Below are 24,696 nucleotides of genomic sequence, written 5' to 3'. Positions count from 1 at the left end.
ACTGGTTCTACAAGGCCACTATTACCACGATACCAAAACCAGAGAAAGACACATCAAAATAAGAAAACTACAGGCCAATATCTTTGACAAATGTTGATGAAAAAGTCCTTAACAAAATAGTAGCAAGCCAAACTCAACAACATATTACAAAGATCATTCATCATGACCAAGCAGGATTTGTGCCAGGGATGCAAGCATGGATAAACATATGCATATCAGTCAATGTGATACATCATATCAATAAAATGAAAAGCAAAAAACAAATGATTGTTTCAATTGATGCTGAAAAAAATTTTATAAAATTCAACATCCCTTCATGATGAAAACCCTCAAAATGATGAGGATAGCTGGGCACCACTGTAGTCCCAGTTACTCAGGAGACTGAGGCAAGAGAATAGCTTGAGCCCAGGCGTTCTGGGTTGTAATGCACTATACTGACTGGGTATCCACACTAAGTTCAGCATCAATATGGTAATCTCCCAGGAGCGGGGAACCACCAGGTTGCCTAAGGAGGAGTGAACTGGCCCAGGTTGGAAAAAGAGCCAGTCAAAACTCCCATGTTGATCAGCAGGGAGATTGCACCTGTGAATAGCCACTGCACTATGATCTGTTGTCTACAACAAGCACACTTCACATATGATGATACATAGGCTGAAAATAAAGGGACAGAAAAAAATACTCCATGTCAAAAGAAACAAACAAACAAAAAACAGGAGTTACTATACTTATACCAGACAAAATAGACTTCAAGACAAAAACTATACAGCCTGGCAACAACGTGAGATTACATATTTAAAATAACTAATAAAATAAAAATAAACAAACTTTTCAAAAAAAACACTGAGTATAGAAGGAACATACCTCAACACAATAATCAACACAATAAAAGCCATATATTACAGACTTACAGCTAGTATCATACTTGTGTTAGTCCGTTTTTCTACTACTATAAAGAAATATCTGAGACTGAGTAATTTATAAAGAAAATAATTTTAATTGGCTCATGGTGCTTTACAGGACACATGACGCTGGCATTTTCTTGCCTTACGGGGAGGCTTCAGGAAACTTAAAATCATGGCAGAAGGCAACAGGGGAGCAAGCACTTCACATTGTCAGAGCAGGAGAAAGAGAGGCAGGGAGGTGCCACAAACTTTTAAACAACCAGCTCTCATGAGAACTCACTCACTGTCATGAGACCATCACCACGGGGGAAATCCACCCCCACGATCCAGTCATCTCCCACCAGGTCCCACCTCCAACACTGGGGATTAGAATTAGACACGAGATTTGGGCAGGGACACAGATCCAACCCATATCAATACTGAATGGGAAAACGGAAAGCCTTTCCTCTAAGATCTGAAGCAAGGCAAGGATACACACTTTCACCTCTGTTATTCAACACAATAGTGGAAAGCCTCCCTAGAGCAGTTGGATAAGAGAGAGAAATGAACAGTAGTCAAACTGGAAAGGAAGAAATTACATTATCCTTGTTTGCAGATGATATGAGCTTACACTTGAAAAGAAAACCTAAAGACTCCAACGGAAACCTATTAGAACTGATCAACAAACTCAGTAAAGTTCCAGGACACAAAATCAACATACAAAAATCAGTAGCATTTCTGTATGTCAACAGTGAACAATCTGAAAAAGAAATTTTTAAAAGTAATCCAATTTATAACAGTTACAAATAAAATAATATATATAGGAATAATCTTAACCAAAGAAGGGAAAGATCTCTACAATGAAAACTATAAAACACTGATGCAGGAAATTGAAGAGGACACCAGAAAATGGAAAGATATTCCATGTTTATGGATTGGAACAATCAATGCTGTTAAAATGTCCATACTACTGCAAACAATCTACAGATTAAATGTAATCCCTGTCAAAATATCAATGACATTCTTTACAGAAATAGAAAAATAATCCTAAAATTTATATGAAACCACAAAGACCCAGAATAGCCAAAGCCATCCTGAGCAAAAAGAACAAAACTGAAGCAATCACATTACCTGACTTCAAATTATACTACAGAGCTATGTAACCAAAACAGCATGTTACTAGCATAACAGATACATAGACCAATGGAACTGAATAGAGAACCCAGAAACAAATTCATACATCTACAGTGAACTCATTTTTGACAAAGGTGTCAAGACCATACATTGGGGAAAGGACAATCTCTTCAATAAATGGTGCTGGGAAAACTGGATATCCATATGCAGGAGAATGAAAGTAGGCCCCTATCTCTTGCCATATACAAAAATCAAATCAAAATGGATTAAGAATTAAATCTAAGACCTCAAACTATGAAACTACTAAAAAAAAAAAGCATTGGAAAAACTCTCCAAGATGTTGGTCAGGACAAATATTTCTTAAGTAATTCCCCAGAAGCACAGGCAACCAAAGCAAAAATGGGACAAATAGGATCACATAGAGTTAAAAAGCTTCTTCTGCAGCAAAGGAAATTGTCAATGAAGTGAAGAGACAACTCATAGAATGGGAAAACATATTTGCAAATCATCCATCTGACAAGGAATTGATAAAATATATTAATTCAAACAACTCAGTAGGAAAAAGTCTAATAATCTGATTACAAAATGCATGAAAGAGCTGAATAGAAATTTCTCAAAAGAAGAGATACAAATGGCACACAGGTATACGAAAAGGTATTCAACATCACTGATGATTAGTGATGTTATAGTATCAGCTATAACAAGGTATCAGCTCACCCCAGTTAAAATGGCTTTTATCCAAAAGATAGACAATAACAAATACCAACAAGTAAGTGGAGAAAAGGGAACCCTTGTACACTGTGGGTGGAAATGTAAATTGGTATAACCACTATAGAGAACTGCATGGAGTTCCTCAAAAACAAACAAACAAACAAACAAAAAAAGCAATAACTAAAACAACCATATGACACACCAATCCTAGGTATATGCTAGGTATATGCCCAGAAGAAAGAAAATCCATATATTGAAGAGAGGTCTGCACTACCATGTTTATTGCAGCACTATTCACAATAGCTAAGATTTGGAGGCAACCTAAGTGTTCATCAACAGACAAATGGATAAAGATAATGTTGTACACACACAAGAGAGTACTGAACAGCCATAAAAAAGAATGAATGAAGTTCTGTCATTTGCAACAACATGAATGGAACTACAGCACATTATTTAAAGTGAAATAAGCCATGCATAGAAAGACAAACTTCACATGTTTTCACTCATTTTTAAAAGCTAAAAATTAAAACAATAAAATTCATAAAGAGAGAGTAGAAGGATGGTTACCAGAGGCTGGGAAGGGTAGTGGGAAGTGGGGGAAGGGAATGATTAATGGGTACAAAAACATAGTTAGATAGAATGAAGATACAGTACTTGATAGCACAACAAGGTGACTATAGTCAATAATAATTTATTGTTCATTTTTAAGTAACTAAAAGTATAATTGGAATGTTCATAATGCAAAGAAATGATAAATGCTTGGGATGATGGACATGGCATTCACCTTGTTGTGATTATTACATATTGTATGCCTGTATCAAAGTATCTCATGTACCCCACAAATATACACACTGACTGTGTACCCATACAAATTAAGGATAAAAATTAATTTTATTATATTTTATTTTTTTAGTAAATAAAAGAGGTTTTATTTTGGCTCATGGTTCTGCAGGCTGTACAGGAAGCATAGTACCAGCATCTGCTTCTGGTGATGCTGGCACCAAAAATTAATTTTAAAAGATAATATGTTGTACTAAATAAGTTCTAACGAGGGAAGGCAAGGATGAAATAGCTCTATATTCAGACCAATATATTTTGAAGGATTGGGAATATACACCATCAGTTAAACTTATGTTATAGTTTTAGTGAAGATCCAGAAACTTAACATGCAGTGAGAAAGAAGAATATATTTACCTGGAAAGGCAGGCTTTAGTAACAGCACTGTGAAGATTTTCATTAGGATACTGTGACAGCCGACGAGAAATTCGCAACAGTTGTCTGGTAGAAAGTGAGGCCGCTAATGATTGTGCCTATCAAAAGACAAATGTATTGTGTTAAGAGTCTTGTTTCAACTTGCTAAAGTCCCTTTAGATGGCTGTTACAGCAGAATTCATTATTCCTGAAGGGGTAAGGCCAAAGTTAAAGTATGTGCTGTTAATTAATTATAAATAAAAATAAACAGAAACCAATTTACACTTAAAACATCCTTGAAGATAGTTTTTAAAAAATCTAAAGTATTTATCAATTAAATTTAATTAATGTATTTTAACTGTGCTAAGTTGGTGGCGGGAGGGGCAACGGGGGAAGAATGTTACGTAACAAAGGTCACACTGGACTTAAGCTGGACGATGGACTGCTCACTTTTTCTGCTTACACAAAGCCAAGGTGTTAAGATACCATGAAAATGCTTAAAGCTTTAAGCAAATCTGTGGTTTCTAAAAATAGCAAAAAAGAGTTGTAAACAATTTAGGCTGTTGACGACAGAGGTGTCAACCAATTTGTCACTTGTGTTGCAGCTTGCTGTTTTGAATCCTTCCCCTATGCTGTCAGAATAATTTCACTTTGTTATCTTACATTTCCCAAAATTCCATGAATAGAGTTGCTAGTATAGAACTCAGGACATGGTAAATACTCAATAAATATTTGTTGAAATCCTTTTGGCAGGCAGCATAATATAATGGTAAAGTTTATAGGCTTTGGAATCAGATAAGTCGGTATCCTATTTATTAGCTGTGTGACCTTGGCAAATTACTTAACCTTTCCAAGCCTCAGTTTCCTCACCTTTAAAATGGCAATAGTAATGCCCTCACCTTTAAGATTGTTATGAAGGCTAAATTAGAAAATGATTCTAAAGTTCTTAGCACATGTCACACACATATGGGTGCTCAACAAATGGCAACAACTGTTATTTAAAAAGTCAGCCTCCTCAAAATGAAAACAAAAAACCCAGCAGAGAAAGGTGATGGGACCTACATATTAGCATATATTTAGTAAATAAGATTATTACTGGCCTAATTCCTAACTTAGATCAGCAGTATTAGAAGACAGTGATTTTCACTGAAAACCAGAGGACAGAAGCACTTTTGAAGCAACTGGACCTTGGGGAGGGCAAGGCAGGTCAGTATGAAATGTCACAGAGGGCAGTAAAGTGGCCCTGAGCACTCAAGGGCCTGGAGAAGGGGACTCTATGAAATTCACAAAGGGTTCAGAATGGATGAAGGGAGAATGTCAAAGACACACTGCACATTTGCTTGTTTTAATGTTCCACCTAAGGTCATCTCTGTATGTCCCAAAGAAGAAAAAAATTAATTTATCCTTCCTTGTGTATTTCACATCTCCATGAGATACTGGTCTGCTGTTAGTATTCCATTTCAGCTACATTAGTATTATATTTTCTTTGGGAATTAGGTTGGAAGAATGACCACCACATATCCTTTCTTCTATTAAAAAACACATTCTAAGTTTCAAAGAACTCATTTACAAGGGAACATTAGGTCCATTCTTGTTTTCAATTAATTTGCATTCCAGACATGGAGATAATATTCAAATATAATAAATCATAAATTACAATTCAAAATAGTATATACTTCAATGCTAAAATAAGTGGAACAGTAGACAGTTGTTACAGGCAGTTAAAATATTCAAATAGGCACAAGAAATCCTCTGATCAAAGGCATGAAAGCAAAAGGAATGGAACCACAAGTAGAACATGAGGAACCAGGCCAGCTTTACTAGAAGGTCCTGCTGGAAGGCTTGCTCTCAAACAACAAAGACCTATGAGACCTAAAGACCTCTGAGGGGTTTGGCTTTATTCTTAAAGGCACTAGGATTCTGCTATGTGTAAAGTCAAAACATGATTTTAGAATCAGGTTATTACTAGCCTACTTCCTAATTTAAATTAGCAGCAGTATAGAAAGTAGTTGAAGGACAGACAGAATTGAGACAGGAAACAGAAAGCTACTTCAATAAACAGCCTATAAAAGGAAAAAGTCCGACAGTAAGGTTATGGCAACAAGAATGGAGAGGTAGGATACAACAAACTTGGCAACTGACTTGCTATGAGAAAGAAAGATGTATTGAGGATAAAATTCAGGCAGTATGATTGATATGAAAAGTCAAATATAACTCAGAAATTCCCATTTTTAATACCTAGGACCATGAAAAATTCCTATATTAATCATAACAAATATTTGACAAATGACTCCAACCAGAGGATTCTTATAAGAGTCCTGTTAAACCATAGGGTAATTTTTTAGGGTATAACATTCTAATCTCATTCTAAGCATGACACTGAATTCAGGCTTCACATTTCATTCCAGTGATCAATAAGGAATGTGCATATATTTGAACACCAATTCTCCAGTTCTTCTAGTTGAAAGCACCAAAATGGTTTGCAATAATAACCAGCGTTGAGAAAATGAGAGATAAGCTTCGTGTTGAGCCATTTAAGTGCTGAATAAAGGGTTTGGTAATCTCTGTTCTCACATTATTATCAATTAAAAATTGAGAGTATACTTTAAAAATACCTAATGTATTTAACATTTATAATATCAAATTTCTAACTGCAGTTTTATCTTGCCAAAAAAAAAGACAGGGTGAAGATATGAAGCACAATCCCCTAGTTACCATGGTTATACAGTTTAAGAGTACACCTCAAAGGGTTTGTTCATATTAGCATGATTAGAAATACTTCAGCTTAAAAACATAAAGGTTCTCATCAGAAATTATTAAACATTATTTTTCTATTCTTCATTTTTATAAAAGAATGAAAATATAGCATGTTCTAAAGGAGAGAAAACTCTAGGGACAATCTGTTAATAAAATTTTAATTAATCAATTTATTCATTAATTCACCAAAGATTTAAGTGTCTATTATGTGCCAGGCAGCAGGAAGGGAAATCGGAATAAAAGAACAAATAAGACAGTCTCAAGGAGTTCAAATAGCAACTGGGGAAATAAAAGTAAATTATAATACAATTGCAATAGGTCAACATCAGAAATGTATGTCAAGTGTCATGAAAGCAGATTGGAGATACTAGTTACTGCTGCCTAAGGGGGCTGAGAGAGACTTAACAGAAGAGAGAAATGAAGGGACAACTGGATGGAGGGAAAGCACATTCTAGACATTATCTAAGGCAGAGACATTTGAGTATAGATGGGATTAGAAAATAGCAAGAAGCTAAGTGTGGGAAGAGTTGAGAATGCTTCAAGAGAGTTTGTAGAAACTGAGGCTTGATGAGCAGCTTAGGATTAGAGAGAACTCAGCAGGTATGTTTAGTAGGCTGTCTTCAGTCTACAGGCAAAGACAGTCAATCCCTTAATGGTTTTAAACAAGGGGAAGAACTTAGGAAATGGATTTGGGAAAGATCATTCCAGGGACAATATGGAAGATTCATCCATCCATTTATTTAACAGATACTTGTGGAATACATTACTAATCTCTAACTTTGTTCTCTGTAGTACTGCCAGCATCTGGAACTTTGCGCAGCAGGAACACTGTGCAAATCAGGAATAGCTACTGTGCAAAGTTCCAGATGCTGGGGAGACTACAGGGAACAAAGAAAAACCCCCTGCAATCCTGGAACTGAAATTCGAGTGAAGGAAGATAGACAACAAAAACTTAGTGAGTAAAACATACATTATGTAAAAGAGTAAGAAGCCCTATAAAGAACCTTAAAGCAGAAAGAGGGATAGAAATAAAATGGAATAGAAATTTGATTCTATAGTGCTTCAGGAAGGCCTCACAGAAAAGGGGACCACTTGAGCAAATCCCAAAAGGAAAGTGAATAAACATGCAGCTATCCAGGGAAGAATAATCTAGGCAGAGGAAACACCAAGTGGCAAAGGCCTTGGGGCAGGCACTAGTAAGTTCAAGGAACAACAAAGACACCAGTGTAGCTAAAAATAATGGGTAAAGGAGAAAGTATTTGGAATGAGGCCCCAGAGGGAGAATTAACAGGGGACCTGTGACAGCCAGAAAGTGACCACCCTTATCCCCCCAAAAATCCACATCCTAATCTCTGGAAACTGTCAATGTTACTTTCTATGGCAAAATTGACTTTGCAAATAAAATTAAGATAAGGATTTTGAGATGTCGAGACTATGTTGCACTATGTGTGTGGACCCTAAATGCAATCTTATATACCCTTGAAGGAAGGAGAAAAAGGGGGATTTGACACAAACACAGGGGAGAAGGTAATGTAAAGATGAAGGCAGGATTGATATGGTGAGTGCAATAGTCAAGGAATGCTGGCAGCCACCAAAACCCAGAAGAGGCAAGGAACAGATTCTCCCCTGGAGCCTCCGATGGAGTGCAGTCCTGCTGACACTTTGATTCCGGCTCAGTCATACTGATTTCAGACTTTTGTTGTCCAGACAAAGAGAAAATAAATTTCTATTATCTTAAGCCATCAATTTATGGTAACTTGTTACAACAACAAAAGGAAATTACTAGAGAGTCATATGATGAATGAATTATTGATAAAGAAGGCAGTCAAGAGGATATAATATTCCAGGAGAAAGATTATGAAATCCACTACTAGGACAGTTACTGACAATAGATAAGAAAACAGATGAGACATCAAGATGCTAAACTGGTGAGATCTGTTTTCAGATTAAGTGAAGACAGCAGGAAAGCAAGGAATCAACAATGATGTCAAGGTTTCTAATTTAGGTAATTTGGCAGCTAGATTATTAACAAAGCCAGGAAATTAAATCAAGAATAGGAATAGATTTAAAGTGGAAAGACAGTTTAGTTGTATAAGATATGTGAATTTACAATGATCTCAGTGTATCCAGAGGAAAAGTGAAAGAAATTAACGTTTAGTAAGCAGTTACTAAGAAGTAGATTCTTTACACACATTTTTATGTTTAATCATTGAGACCATTTCATGAGGTAGATGGTACTGTTCCCATTTTACAGATGAGAACACTGAGACTCACAGAGTTCAACAGTGACAGCCCTTTATGTTTCTAACATGCCATCTGGGAATGGAAATACAAGTCAATCAGAAATGAGAAGTTAGAAGCTGAAGATAAAGATGTAGGCATCAACTTGTGGTAGGTACTTGAAGCTATTAGTATAGATAACACTGCTCAGCATAGGAGACAGAGGGGACAGAGAAGAAGCCCTCATGAACATGAAGTACTCTGCAGCTACAAGTTTCTTTCTACAACATCAGCGAGGAGCAGCTGGAAGAAATGTTAAAATCAAGGAAACTGGAGTAAACCACATGCATAAAACAAAGGCATAACATAAGGGATTCTGAAAAATAAAATATCATCTTAAAAAATAGATTTTAAGTCCTGAATTCTAAGAAAAGAAAACCAGCAGCATGTCAACAATAGAAAATCCCATGGAAAAAGCCTAGACTTACCGTTGGATCTTGTGTTTCTCTGAGTTTGTGTGTAAATGATAATAATTTATCCAGAGTTTCCTGAGGTGCATTTGGGACCTATTTTTTGAGAGAGTTGAGGACAAACAGAAGAAATAAATTGGGATATGTGATCAATCAATCAGAAATTATGACTACTTAGCAAATACTACTAGAATTACATGTTTAGAAAAGTCATTCATTGTTGGTTACATATTTAACTTACAGATAAAGTTGCTTATTCAACCTCTTAGGAAACACTGAAACCCCTGCTTTCTCTTTAAGAATCAGGTAATTTAAACCAAGACACTCTTCTCCATATACAATTCTATCACCAAGATAAAACTGAAGGGAGCCTTTAACACAATTTAAAACTGGCCCATAAAGAACTTTTCATGTATCATCATTTCCTATTTTGTTAACTTCAGCATGGTATTTTAAGTACTAATTAGGTGTTTTCTTACTGAAACCAAGTTCCTTTATTTAGCAGCAATCTTACATACATATCTAAGTGACGTAAGGTACATTTATTTAAAGAATGGATACTCAAGGTGTCCATTTTTCCAAAAACATGTAAAACACATACTTGAGGGCTATGATCAACATATCAATGAACTTGGAAGAGCAACTGCCCAAATAACACACATCAATTGCTTTTAACTATAACAAACTTCAATTAAGTACTTCATTAAGCTATAAGCAATTTTTGTTTAAGGAATAACAAATTTAAGGTTTTAATTTTAAAAGATCAAAAAAAGATATTAAAACAATGACTAGGACAGTGTGACAATTTTAGAAGAATACTGCTTAGGGTTTCATTGGTCATATAAGTAATTAGAATTTTTTTAAATGCTAAGTCCTAGTCCACATATACTTTCTTTCATTTATTATTTAAATCAATCCTATGATGTAATAAATAGTATTATCCCCATTTTTAGATGAGGAAACTAAGTAATTTACTCAAGATCTAGAAGCTAATAAGTAGTGGGTTTCACATTGAGAGCCAAGTAGTTAAACTCTAAAACCTATGCCTTTATTTACAACCATGCTTACAAGACCTACAATTAATAAGATCATTCAGATGTTTCAAAGGGAATAAATGTATTTAAATAGAAAGTTAATAATTAGTGACCTAGAAAAGTGCTGTCCAATAGAACCTTCTATGATGATGAGCATTGTATTTATGCTGTTTAATATGGTAGCCAAAAGCTCCCATGTGGATACTGAGTACTTGAAAAGTGACTGAGAAACAGAATTTTTTTTTTTTTTTGAGACAGGGTCTCATTCTGTCACTCAGGCTGGAGTGCAGTGGTGTGATCTCGGCTCACTGCAACCTCTACCTCCCAGGTTCAAGCAATTCTCCTGTGTCACCCTCCTGAGTAGCTGGGATTACAGATGCACACCACCACGCCTGGCTAATTTTTTGTATTTTAGCAGAGACAAGGTTTCACCATGTTGGCCAGGCTGGTCTCAAACTCCTGACCTCACGTGATCCTCTGGCTTTGGCCTCCCAAAGTGCTGGGATTACAGGCGTGAACCACCACACCTGGCCAAATTTTTAAAAAATTAATTCAACATGGTCAGGTGTGGTGGCTCATGCCTATAATCCCAGCACTTTGGGAGGCCGAAGTGGGCAGATCAATTGAGGCCAGAAATTCAAGACCAGCCAGGCCAACATGGTGAAACCCTATCTCCACTAAAAATAGAAAAATTAGCCAGGTGTGGTGGTGTGCACCTGTAGTCCCAGCTACTTGAGAGGCTGAGGCGGGAGCCTTGAACCCAGGAGGCAGAGGTTGCAGTGAGCCGAGATCATACCACTCCAGCCTAGGCAACAGAGCAAGACTTAGTCTCAAACAAATAGTAATAATAATAATAATAATAATAATAATATGAATAATAATAATAATTTAACGTGGCTAGCGCTACTGCATTGAAGAGTGCAGTTCTAAAACTCTAAAAGTGCTAACCACAATGCTTGATTAATGCACACATTGAAATAATGGATTACACACACTAGAAGTCATCAAAGTACTAATCAGGCAAGTACAGGATACACTACAGTCTTGAGAGACCAGGACTACTTACTATTTATGTGTCTGGCCTCCCTTTATAATAGGGACTTAAAATAGTCACCTTTGACTAAATAGAAAAATAAAAGGGATTCTAAACTGACCTCCACCTGAGGAAAGAGGCGAGACAGGCCACATCTGTGATTCTTAGAGTGTGGTTCCCAGACCAGCAGCATCAGTATCACCTGAGAACTTGTTAGAAATAAAAAGTTTAATATACCATCCCAGATCTACTAGCTCAAAAACTATGGAGATGGAGCCCAGAAACATGTGTTCTACCAAGTCCTCCAAATGATGCTGAAAAATGTGGAAGTTTAAGAACCACTGATCTTCACCACTGTATGAGGAAATTTGGGAGTAAAAGGGAAGAAAACGCTAAAAATGTCTAACTCTACTTCGGCCTGTATCAGAGTGCCTTAAAAAGAGATCAGCTGTAGAAAACAGACTAAGATTGGCTTTCTTCTTACCTTTTCCTTAATCACTTGGATTTCTTCACTTTTCACAAGTGGCTTCATGTAATGGAAAAAGAACATGGTTAAGAATTCTGGTCCCAGCCACTGGTGTGTTGTGCTTCCGATAACAGGGGGTTCTGCCAAGGCAATGATTCTGAAGGAGGGATGGATTGGAAAAATGGATCTAAAATAGGAAAAAAATAAATAAAAAAACATAACATATCTTTCATGTAAGAAATTAGATCATGGTAACTAAAGTCCAGGCAATGTTAGGGCTATCATGCTGTTAATAATGTCAATATTACTATCCAAAGAGTTAGCTTTGAAAAAAACAAAGTCAGGACATTCTAAGAACCTAAGATCAAAACAAACAAAAATCACCTACTGCTAGTAAATGTTGTACAATAACCACTCATGAAACTCCAGCCCTGGCACAAACCACTGCTTTTGATATACTGTTATGCCTACCACATATTTTCTCCATAGTGTCTTGAAATAAAATCCCACTCGGTTCACATTCATTATATAGACCATCTTTATTCATTTAAAAGTCCTTCAGAATCTCCTGTCTCACAAGGAAACCACTCTATATCCATCAGAAAGACCAAGAAGCACAATTCAGGACAAGGAGACTTTACAGTACAGAAAATGTAAGAAACATAAAGGGTTAGATTGAATTTAAAATTTAGATTGGGAATAAGAACACTTAAGTCTTAAAAAGGCAGAGAAAATAAAACCTTTATAGAATGCACTCTTTTGTGATTTTTATAGGAAAGTTACGATTTTAAAGTGATCTCTTTTAAAACTCTCTGGTAGGGAAACTGAGGAAGCATGTAAATTTTCTAGGACACACAGAGGAGTAAGACAAGACTTCTTTTGGTTTGTGAAATGACTTGAGTTACTTTTGCAAAAACTAGAAACCCCGCATCAGAATCTTAAATCACGTGGGTAATATTGTCCATTTTTATCAATTCTACTCAAAAACCCAGCAGAAATATGTTTTTGAGGGTAATATAGTTCTTGCTAAGAGAAAGGAGAGATAAAATATAAACACTTGCCAAGAGCTTCAGAAAAACAAAAATATAGGTACATAACTGGCATTTCACCATTAACTATAACATTATATTAGAGCCCAAAAGTTAAGTGACTAAGCAACTAGAATACCAGGAGGTAGGACACAATCGGAAAGAATCAGATGAGTACTCTGAAGAGTTAAGACCAAGTACCAACAATACAACAGGCAGGTCTACCAAGTCCCTGACGGCGTGATTTGTAATTTTAGAGGCCACATCACCATTTGAAAACAAGGGAAAACCAATTTTTAGAAATTGGTCACATGAAAGACTTAGATATAATGAATTCACAAAAGTTACCAGATATCATTTCATTTCTCTAGGTAGAAAGAAAAAGGTTTATTTGCAGATGTTTTAGCAGGGTCTGGGGGAGTGATCTATGCAAAAGTGTTGTTCTGGAAAAAGAGGGAAGGACAACAACATGGACAGTGCCTGAAAGTCCAGAGGATAGCACAATCGCTCAAGATTGCTAGTAATTAGACAGCCACGTGACAGAAACTGGACACAGAAAATCCTGTGAGGGAAAGCCAGAGGGGGAGGTTTTTCCATTTTCCACTTCTGCTAAGTGGTTTGCTGTAATCCAGAAAACTGCCATAAAGCCCAGCAACAGATGTTGGATGTATCCTTGATCCTCCTCTCTCCTAGTTAGGACCAAAAACAGGTAGGAGAGAAAGAGTGTGGTTTGGCCATCCAAAATTAAAGCTGCAGATGTAGTTTCTCACTTCAGATAGTGAAGGATACCAAATCAGGGAATAAACAAAGTCAAAATACAACAGGCAAGCCAAAAGGAGAAGTCTAATGTATATCTCTAAACCAGCAGATCAGGAAGCCAGGTACCACAGTGGAGCTGTAAAATTAGGACTAAAAGAGCAACTAAAATGACAGCATGCTAAATGGTTTACATTTAAAGGTGATGGTCATTTACTGGCACATATATTGTCAATAGCTTGCTTTTTAGTATTGATTCCAGCAGGGTACTTGAGTAAGCTGGCCAAACTTGAAGAAGGCAGTTTCCAAGAGAGCTGATACGTTAGGCAGAGAAGTGTGTATAATGATTATAAAAACAGTCACCAAACTACTGAATAACAGGATGAGAAGGGCCTTTTTGTTTGCTACGTTCTCCCTAAAGGCTTCCTTACGTACAAATAGGTTACACGGGAAGTCATTTCCTGATGATGCTAGCTAGGTTCCGCAAGCCTGAAAGTTAGAGAGCAGAGGATCTGCTGTATACTGAAGGTGATGTGATAAACTGGTGGGTAATACAAAGACTGAAGAAGTGATAGATAACGAAAAAATTATGAGATAAGTGCCATTAAAATTTAAAATTAAGGTTAGGTTTAATTTTACTAAAACTTTAGCAACAACAAAAAAATAAATGAAACTATAGATATGGCTTAATTTCAGACAAAAAGATATTATTTCCTAAAGATTACAGATTTAGAGAGCAAAAAAATAGTTTAAAATGATTTTTAAAATAAAAATATTGAGGTCAATAAGTTTGTCTGTGGGCATAAGTACGAGTTTTTGTAAAGTACTTTCTGATGCTTCTCAGCAGTAAAAAGGAACAAACTATCAATGTACAAACAACATGGATGATCTCAGAACACTTAAGCTATGTGAAAGAAGCCAGACAAAAAAAAGAGCACACACTGTGTGATTCCATTTGTATAAAACTCTAGAAAATATGAGCTCTACATAATGACCAGAAGCAGAACCCTGGGGATGAGACAGGAGGGTAAAAGGGGCAGGAGTCAGGGATAACAAAGGGGTCTGAGGACACTTTGAGGATTATAGATACATTCATTATCTTGATATTGGTGATGGTTTCATGGGTATTTATAAATATTAAAAATTATCAAACGGTGCACACTAAATATGCATAGTTTATTATATGTCAATCATACTTCAATGGAGCTTTTAATAAAACAAAAAAAGACTTCAAAAATCTCCAGTTTTCAAAGGGAATCCTATGGTACATTTTCATTGAATTTGTATACTGGGGAACTTGAAAGAATAATCCGGAAGGTTTCTGCAAAGACATCAATCATGAGCTAGAACAGATTTCATCATTAGTTTTCCACACTACTGTTCCAATTTAGAACCTAGAGTTATATAGTTCTGTACACAGACCTTATTTCCCCTTTTTCCTGTGTAGTGTAGCAAATTGCATGAACACATTCCTTATGCATCTTTATACCACCGAGGGCATAGTGTAATACTTGGGGAAGAGAGCAGATGCTAAATAAATACATGTATATTGCTATTGTTAATGACCATCAGTGCTATTAACTTTTTGAAGATCTTTGGTGGGAAGGACAAACAAAGGTAAGTAATAAGAACTGAACCTACAGTGTCCCAGCCAAAAGCTAGTCAAACTTGGTCCTGAATAAATACGTAAGAAGTACATTCTCTGAATCAGGACTAACTCAAAACATAAAATAACAAATGATTATATCATTTACAGGCAAAGAGTTTCAAATGGTTCCTTGACTACAAAAATGTTCGGAAAAAATTATTTTCAAAATCAGAATTTCCTTAAGGCTTTTTGTTTTGAAAATCCAACACAAAGACTTGGGCATAAAATCCTGCATCTATCTAGAATTTTTTTTTTTTAATTTATATGGTCTGATTTGCTTGCAAAGAAATAATAAGGTTTCTAGGAAGCTAGGAGATAGTGCTTGGATTCAGTCTTCAAATATGGGAATAGTAAAAGGGTTGAGAGAATATAACCGATCAAGGATTGTGCTCAAATGTCCAGTTATGTTCACCACTAAGACTGAGAGATTATAAACTGTTTTTAGTGTTCAATAGCAACAAATATAAAGGAAATATTTAATAAAAATGCAAACACTGGAGCATATATAAGTACATCTAAGACTAGGCCACTAATCTTTATTGTTTCCCCCAGATAACCAGAAGCCCTTTCTTGGCAGTATGAACTGTTAACAACAGAAACTCTCAACCCCCTCATTTATGGTCTGGCCAACAGCAGGAAAAGACATATTTAGCATCCTATAGTATTTATATTCCCCCTTTCCCTAAAGAAGTTTTTCTCATCAAAGGAAGGAGTTCTATTTTGGTCTCTATTTCCTGAGAGAAATACAGGCACAGTATCTGGTGTCTGTGGCCATAACACTATATCTAACCACCACGTCCACAGCATTCCTGGTGTCTTGTAATATGAAAAAAGAAGACTCTAACCCTTCTAAGGGCATGTTAGGCATGTGATTACCTGCAGAGAATATAAAAGCCTGCAGAGCACTCCAGAGATGACCAAGATGTATAGTCTTGTTGAGAATTACTATACAATGAAGGTTGGCAAAGGAGTCAAATATAATCGTTTAGAAACTGGGTTTCACACTATAAAGCTTAAAGGGTTAGTAACCCACTGCTAGAAGCTGTTAATTTTGAGACCCTCAGTTAATAGACTTTGTCATTAAAAGGCATCAAAGTATTCCTAATTACTAGGTTCACATAAGGAAACATTGCTAACTCAGAAGGTCAACTAAAACTGGATTAATAGAGTTACCTTTACCTGAGTTTCCTCTCTGAAAGCAGAAGAGGTATCTAAATTTACCAACCGGGTCTAGAAGCAAAGCAGCTCTTAAATCTGTCTTGGCCTTGGAAAGGGCTAGAGGAATGTCAGAGAAGGTTTCACAGAGGACATCACTCTTAAAGAAATAGCAGAAGTTTGCTGTGCTGGTCCTGAGAGGTGAAAGACGAGGCTGACAAGGCAGGCATGTGTAGATACTGGCCCTAAACACTGTAGGCGATGGAAACCACTGAAGGACTTAAAAGTGATGTGATCAAATTTACACATCAGACACTTTAAACTTGTATCCTATGTGTGTGGAGAGGAAGAGGTTTCATTCACTAAGTTAAGGTATTTAAGAGGAATAGCAGGTTTGTAGAAATGAGTTCAAAGTGTTTCTAAGACACATTAAGGAGAGACATCTAGTAGTCAGATGGCACTTAGCAGAGAAAACTAAATTGGAAAGCGCTTTTAAAGAATGCTCAGTCTATTGGCTGGGTGCAGTGTCTCATGCCTGTAATCCCAGCACTTTGGGAGGGTGAGGAGGGAGGACTGCTTGGGGCTAGGAGTTCAAGAGCAGCCTGGGCAACATAGAGAGACTCCCATCTCTACAAAAATAAATTTTTTATTAGTCTAGTGTGGTGGTGTGCACCTGTAGTTCCAGCTATTCACAAGGAAAGCTTGAATCCAGGAGTTTGAGGTTGCAGTCAACTATGATAGCACCACTGCACCTCAGCCTGGGTGAAAGAGTGAGACCCTATCGAAAAGAAAAAAGAAAAGAAAACAAAACGAAACAAAACAAAAGAAAAGAGGGGAAGGGGAGAGGAGAGAAGGGGAGAGGAGAGAAGGGGAGGGGAGGAGAGGGGGAGGGGAGGGAAAAGAGAGAGAAGAAAAAAAAAGAATGCTCAGTATATCAATGGCAGATAAGGATATAAGAGTGACTGACATTGCCCAAAGAAAAGAAAAGGTCAAGGAGAAAACCCTGGGAGCTACGAGTATAAACAGTATTTGAAACCTTTTCGAACCTCTCAAGGCACAGTTACTAGTCAATTTGTCTTCTGTGTTCCCACAGCATTTTATACAGACCTGCAGTCTAACACTAAAAAACTGCATTGTGTTTATTTATTTATATATCTGTCTTCATGTGTGGTACACCACAGATGGCAGCAAGTGTGTCATCTTAGAGCTGATCCTCAATAAACATTTAATCTGAAGGAAAGAATGAAGCAATGCTGACACTCAATAACAAATAGTTACACTCGCCAAATCCGTTATCTCCAATCATCAGTCTATAGATAAGATCATCTGGGTACTGTTCTGGGAGCCTAGAGAGTGAATGACTCCATGGATTACCATTATAACATTCATGTTCAAAAACCTCATCCAGTCGCGACAGTTGGAACAAGAGCTTTAAAACCAACTCTCAGGAAGCATTATTCTACAAATTAGTAGAAGTTGTCTGAAGAGTACTGATTCCCTGGAGGTAGATTTATTTATTTGTACAAGACTGTAGAAGCTGTTCTTTCTGTTAGGCAGCTGCAACTGATACACCACCTCTGAGCATTGACCATCCCCAGCCTCCACAACGCTTCCTCTTAAAAAGGAAAACAAAAACCTTCCCTGTCATTCTACCTTTGACCTCTTTCTCTCTCTCAAAATCTTCCACAAAAAAGCATTAATATAAGTAAATAAAATAAAAGCTGAGTTTCTTTAAAGACTATTAGAAATAATCCCTTTGCTAAAATTCAGTTCTGTGATTAAGTACCGAAATGAAAGGACAGACAATGTGGGTCATAAGTTTCTAATGTGGAATTCAAATGCTACCGCCAAAAGTGATATATTAGCTATGACCAGCATATGGGATCAACACATGCTAGATAATGGGTCATATTACTTATAAGAACAACTCATGAAATAATTTCCTCACTGAGTACAAATTTGCTGCTTTTGCACTGTGCTGTGTCTTTTAGTCAAGCTGTCAGTCTTCTACTCAATAAACACAGTCCTGAAAGAAGTACTGCCAAGCAGCTTAAGAGAAGAATCTAACCTATTATAACCCTAAAAAAGAACGTATTTATTCTCCAGAAGACAAAAATGAGTCACAAAATTAAATTAAGGCTAGGCAAAGGTAAAAAAAATTTACCAACAATCCATACTATCAGAAAGAAGCAGATTCTGTAACATGACTGTGTTTAACAACAAAATTAAGAAAATGGTGTGTTTCTCAGGTAAAAAGAAAAATTACTGATAAGGAAAGGGATTCGGCTTTCAACTGTTAGAAATATTCAGACAACAAAGAAGAATCATTGTTAGGACATCTCACCTCTGAAAAGTTAAGGACGGACAAAGATCCTGACAGAACATAATAGAGAAAATAAAATAAAATTAGAAGTTCTGCCCAGGAGGCTCAACATACATCTAAATAATAAAAGGTACAAGAAAAAAGAACACAGGAAACTGAGTAAGTGGGAGTGGAGACAGATCTAAGATGATGTAGGAGCTACAAGTATAAAGAGCCACAAGCCCAGATTAGAGTTCGTCAGAATATACCATGGGAGAAACATGAAACTGACAGAAAGGCCAGGAGTGGTGGCTCATACCTATATTACTAGCACTTTGGGAGGCCAAGGCAGGAAGATCCCTTGAGGCCAGCAGTTTAAGACATGCCTCAGCAACACAGTGAGACCGCTCCAAAAAAAAAATGAAAAAAACAAAAACAAAAACAAAACAAAACAGGTGTGGCAATGTGCAACTGTAGTCCCAGCTACTTGGGAGGCTAAGGCGGGAGGATGGTTTGAGCTCAGGAGTTCAAGGCTGCAGTGAGCTGAGATCGTGCCACTGCACTCAAGTCTGGTTGTCAGAACATGACCCTGTCTCAAAAAAAGACAGAAAAGAGAAAAAGAAATTGATAGAAGATGGAATTGATAAATATCAGGTGTGCCTGAATGTGCTGAGGGAAGATTTAGACAATAAGGGAAGTGTTTGGGGTGAAAAATACGGCAATATATACATAGAAACAGTCACTTTCTCCTCAATGCTCCCATACAGTATTATACAGACCTTTATTCTAACACTTAAAATTACATTGTAATTACTGATTTACATATCTGTCTCTCTTCATATGTAGTATAACTCAGGAAAAAACAAGATGTACGCAAGAAAGGAAAATGATTGTTGTATAGTAAACTGCTTAAGTGGGTACAGTTCTTAGGTTGTCATAATAATGTAAGCATTGAATAAAGTTCTAAACAAAATTATTACATAACTCTTTAGGAAGAATGAGGGATAGAAGTGTGCACGTGTAATGAGGCAAGAGGTGGTAAAGAGCTAAACATTAATTGTCCATGTAGAAATCAACAGATTATTCCTAACACTAAAAATAAATCAAGAAATATCAATGAAAGTATATTGTTTAGTGACACAGAAGTAAATACCAAAAGAAAGACCTAAAGGTTGAAAGTAGTAGCCCCTGGGGAGTAAGATGTGGGAAATGGGAGACTATCAACCAATCAACCTATGACAGGGGATGGTATTTTTCATAAAATACTTTGAAAAACTATCTGGCTCAAGTTCCATGCTGTTTAACAGTGGTAAAAATTCAAATGAAAAATTTTAAAAAGCAAATGAAGGAGAGAAGGCATTGCTATGATCTCTCTCCACTTTCTCCCAGTGACCTCTGGAAATAGAGCTGAGCCTAGTTTGCATTCACGAGGGAGACATAAATCCACAGTGATGAAGGCGGAAAACTTTGAGAAGAAAGTACTATTAACCACTCGGAGCCAGACCCTGAACATGATGCTCAGGGCCACCCAGTTCCTGAAAGTATTTTCATTTGTAAAACTGCCTGTGACCATTAGAGAACTTGGGTACTTTTCATAGAAAAGGGTTGTCATTTCCCGGACATTTGGAGACAAGTACAATGCTTCTGATGTCCTAAGAGAAACTGCCAGGCAGGCATGCTGTGAGCTATTGCAAAATTGCTTTGATTCATCCCTCTGAAAATATAAACTGTTCCATGACCCGTGATTCACATGCAAATAATGTGCCAAAGCTGACTGCTGTAAACCAAAGTTATGATATGCAAAGGATCTCTAACTTGCCTCCCTAAACACTCAACCATTTGCCAGTCTAGAAGAATTTGATAATGTATACCTCTGAAGTAAAAGCAGGTATGTAATCAAGTGAATTTTTAGTGACTTGTACAGAGATAAGGAGGAATTTAACATTTCCCCTCTTGGAAAAAATTCCAAGAAATTTTTAAATAAATTTATTCTTAAAATACAAACAATAATAAATACACTTATTATCTTTTACGGGATTTAAATGTTTTAAATATGGCAGTAAACCCTTTGAGTGGTAAGACAGCTTCAATTAAACAGAGATAGATTAAGTGATGAGGAGTTCCTCTGTATGCCAATCTCTAATTCTGTTAAAATATCCGTGGAAATGTAGCAAGATAGAAAATAACATATTTGTCAAACTTCATTCTATATAGTATGCAGCTGAAAGAAAGATTTTCCTTCAAACCTTTTGTTTTGAAAATAGAAAATATCAAAAATAGACTATAAATACCCATATATCATTCACCTAGATATTGCTAACTGTTAAGATTTTACCACATTTGTGTTCTCACTCTGACTCGATATTTCTCTCTTTTTCTCTGTGGTATGTCTATTTGTACACACACATACATGTCTTTTTTCTGAAATATTTGGAAGTTGTATACTTTTTTTTTTTTTACTTTATCTCTTAAGTATCTCAACATGCATATCATAAGAATAGGAATAGTCTCCTTCATAACCACGATATCACTATCATACTTAAGGAAATTAGTAATTCAATATCATATAATATAGTCCATATTTAAACTTTTCTAATTTTTTTATAGCCGTTTTTATTTTGTTTTCTCCTCCAGGACCCAGTCAAGTCTCACCATTGCATGTGGTTGTTACATCTCCGTAAGAAATGTTTAAATAAGCTACAATGGGTAATCTGATATCAGATGGCATACTGCAACAATACTGATGACCTCCCTGGAGGATAAGCCCAGTTAATTGTGGGCCCAGCTTTAGCTTTGTTGAGAGAATACAAAATATGAGGTCAAAACTGAACTGAAAGGGCAACAGAGGAAAGATTACCTTCTTAACACCAATGTTCTTATAAAACATTTAAATGCTTATTTAAAAGTAAGGCTGAAAAGTAAAACCACAGTGAGATACCACCTTACTCCTGCAAGAATGGCCACAATTAAAAAGTCAAAAAATAATAGATGTTGGCATGCATGCGGTGAAAAAGTAACACTTTTACACTGCTAGTGGGAATGTAAATTAGTACAACCACTATGGAAAACAGTATGGAGAGTCCTTAAAGAACTGAAAGTAGACTACTATTTGATCCAGCAATCCCACTACTGGATATCTACCCCCCAAAAAAGATGTCATTATAGGAAAAAGATACATGCACATGCATGTTTATAGCAACAGAATTTGCAATTGCAAAGATATGAAGTGCCTATCAATCAATGAGTGGATAAAGGAAATGTGATACACACACACACACACACACACACACACCCCATGGAATACTATTCAGCCATAAAAAGGAATGAAATAATATCTTTTGCAGGAACTTGGATGGAGCTGGAGGTCATTATTCTAGTCATTATTCTAAGTGAAGTAACTCAGGAATGGAAAACCAAATTTCACATGTCATCACAAGTGGGAGCTAAGCTATGAGGACACAAAGGCATAAAAATGATATAATGGACTTTTGGAACTCAGGGGCAGGGAAGCTTGGAGGGGGGTGGTGAGGGATAAAAGACTACATATTGGGTACACTGCTCAGGTGACAGGTATACCAAAATCTCAGAAATCACCACTAAAGAACTTACCCATGTAACCACAAACCATCTATGCCCCAAAAACTATTGAAATAAAAAAATTTTTTTTTTAAAAATCACTGTCGGCTGGGCACGGTGGCTCACGCCTGTAATCCCAGCACTTTGGGAGGCCGAGGCAGGTGGATCACAAAGTCAGAAGATAGAAACCATCCTGGTTAACACGGTGAAACCCCATCTCTACTAAAAAATACAAAAAATTAGCCGGGCATGGTGGCAGGCACCTGTGGTCCCGGCTACTCAGGAGGCTGAGGCAGAAGAATGGCATGGACCTGGGAAGCGGAGCTTGCAGTAAGCCGAGATTGCGCCACTGCACTCCAGCCTGGGTGACAGAGCGAGACTCTGTCTCAAAAAAAAATTAAAAAAATAAATAAATAAATTACTGTCATATTAACAACAAAAAAGCAAATAAAACAGCTGACTAGGTTTAAAAAAAAAAAAAAGGAAAGCTGAGAGTACAGAGTACACCTTGGAGAGCAACCTCAAATTTTAAGAAATGCCAAAGTAGTGGCATATCCAGGACACCAAATTATTAAATTATTCAAAGTTATCTTGGCATTATTCTAGGTTTGGAAAAATCATAAAATGTATTATTTTTCACTTAACAATAAACTAACAATAGGAGTAATGGACCCCAAATTACCTCTTCTGTAGCTGTTCATCAGAGAGTTGCAGCTCCTCTTTTAAACGCATATACCTGTCTTCTCTCAGCAGCCTAGAACCATCATAGAGGCTTAGCTCTCGATCATGGATTAACCTGACAAGATAAGAAAAAAGTCTGAAAATAAATTAATCTGTTTTGAACACTGAAGTTTTTAGAGGCAGAATCGGTCAGCCAACATTCTATTATTGCTGGCAATTGAGTCTAATAATTTTGTTAGATGGACCTTTCAAAATTTCAAATTGGCTAGTGCTGTTATACTTGGCAAAACTGTTGGTTTCTGTACCAGAGGGCAGCAGTCATAAATACCTGATAGGGATATGAAAGAGGGGGAGGAGGAAAAAAAGAAAGGAGGAGGAGGGAGAGCAAAAGAAACAGCTGAATGAGTGTCTCAAGATAACCACAAGGTACATATTAATAAACAAGGCAGGTGGCACTTACTCTCTTCAGTCTAAAGTAACTGCAAGAGTTGGCGCAAAAATATTTCTATCTTTGGAATTACAATATTTAAAAACACTAAAAATCTTTATAATGAAATAACTACATTGCTTTACATATGGCAACTCTGATGGTGACCTAAACATCCACATCACACACAGCATAGTCTTCCAAATGTTGCAATGGCTGAAAAGCACTGTTCTATATCTCACACCAACCCCTAAGTCTCCTATTGTCCACAATAGAGTTAGGCTACGTAGCCTCCATTCTATAAGCACTGAAGGGAGGGGAGGCTGTATAAACGCAGTGGGTAGGAGCGTGGGCGGTGGAACCAATCAGACCCGGGTTCAACTCCAGCTGTGCACCTTACTAGCTGGATGAGTGGGGAGAGGGAGAATGACTCTGTCTCTCTAAACTCATCTTCAATAATGTTAAGGCAGTCACAACTTCACAACATTAATGTGAAAACTAAACAGCTAATGTAAAATGGATGCTTAATATATTGTTCTCGATCTTGACTGTACATTAGAATCTTCTGGGAAGTGTTTAAAAATACCAATGTTCAGACCTTGGCCTAGACCAATTACATCAGAAAATTCTGATGGCGAAGCCCAGGCATGAGGTTGTTTGTTTTTTTTTTTTTTTTTGAGACAGAGTCTTGCTCTTGTCACCTAGGCTGGAGTGCAGTGGTGCGATCTAGGCTCACTGCAACCTCCACCTCCTGGGTTCAAGCTATTCTCCTATCTTAGCCTCTTGAGTAGCTGGGATTACAGGTGCACACCACCATGCCCAGATAATTTCTGTACTTCATTTTAATAGAGACGGGGTTTTGCCATGTTGGCCAGGCTGGTCTCGAACTTCTGACCTCAGGTGATCCGCCCACCTCAACCTCCCAAAGTTCTGGGATTGCAGGTGTGAGCTACTGCGCCGGCCTGCATCAGCACTTTTTTTTTTTTTTTTTTTTTGAGACAGAGTCTTGCTCTGTCACCCAGTCTGGAGTGCAGTGGTGGGATGTCAGCTCACTGTAACCTCCACCTCCCGGGTTCAAGCAATTCTTCTGCCTCAAGTCTCCTGAGTAGCTGGGACTACAGGCACGTGCCACTACGCCCAGCTAATTTTTGTATTTTTAGTAGAGAAGAAATTTCACTATCTTGGCCAGCATGGTCTCAATCTCTTGACCTTGTGATCTGCCCACC

General features: G+C 37.0%; 1 protein-coding gene across 2 annotated transcripts in view; it reads right to left on the bottom strand.

Annotated features, from left to right (window-relative positions):
* LOC105491729 (von Willebrand factor A domain containing 8) overlaps nucleotides 1-24,696 on the bottom strand; it is a 436,474-nt gene that overhangs the window by 239,593 nt on the left and 172,185 nt on the right. For both annotated transcript variants that reach the window (XM_071081437.1, XM_011758388.2), the window contains 4 exons: nucleotides 23,045-23,158; nucleotides 11,916-12,084; nucleotides 9,383-9,460; nucleotides 3,921-4,036 (listed from right to left, as the gene is read on the bottom strand). In XM_071081437.1, the coding sequence (XP_070937538.1) occupies nucleotides 3,921-4,036; nucleotides 9,383-9,460; nucleotides 11,916-12,084; nucleotides 23,045-23,158 (477 nt within the window). The remainder of the gene's footprint in view (nucleotides 1-3,920; nucleotides 4,037-9,382; nucleotides 9,461-11,915; nucleotides 12,085-23,044; nucleotides 23,159-24,696) is intronic.

Source organism: Macaca nemestrina, chromosome 16 (assembly GCF_043159975.1).
Source record: "Macaca nemestrina isolate mMacNem1 chromosome 16, mMacNem.hap1, whole genome shotgun sequence".
Lineage (NCBI taxonomy): Eukaryota > Metazoa > Chordata > Mammalia > Primates > Cercopithecidae > Macaca > Macaca nemestrina.
The sequence above is the reverse complement of the archived record's forward strand: the minus strand, read 5'-3'. Positions and strand labels throughout refer to the sequence as shown.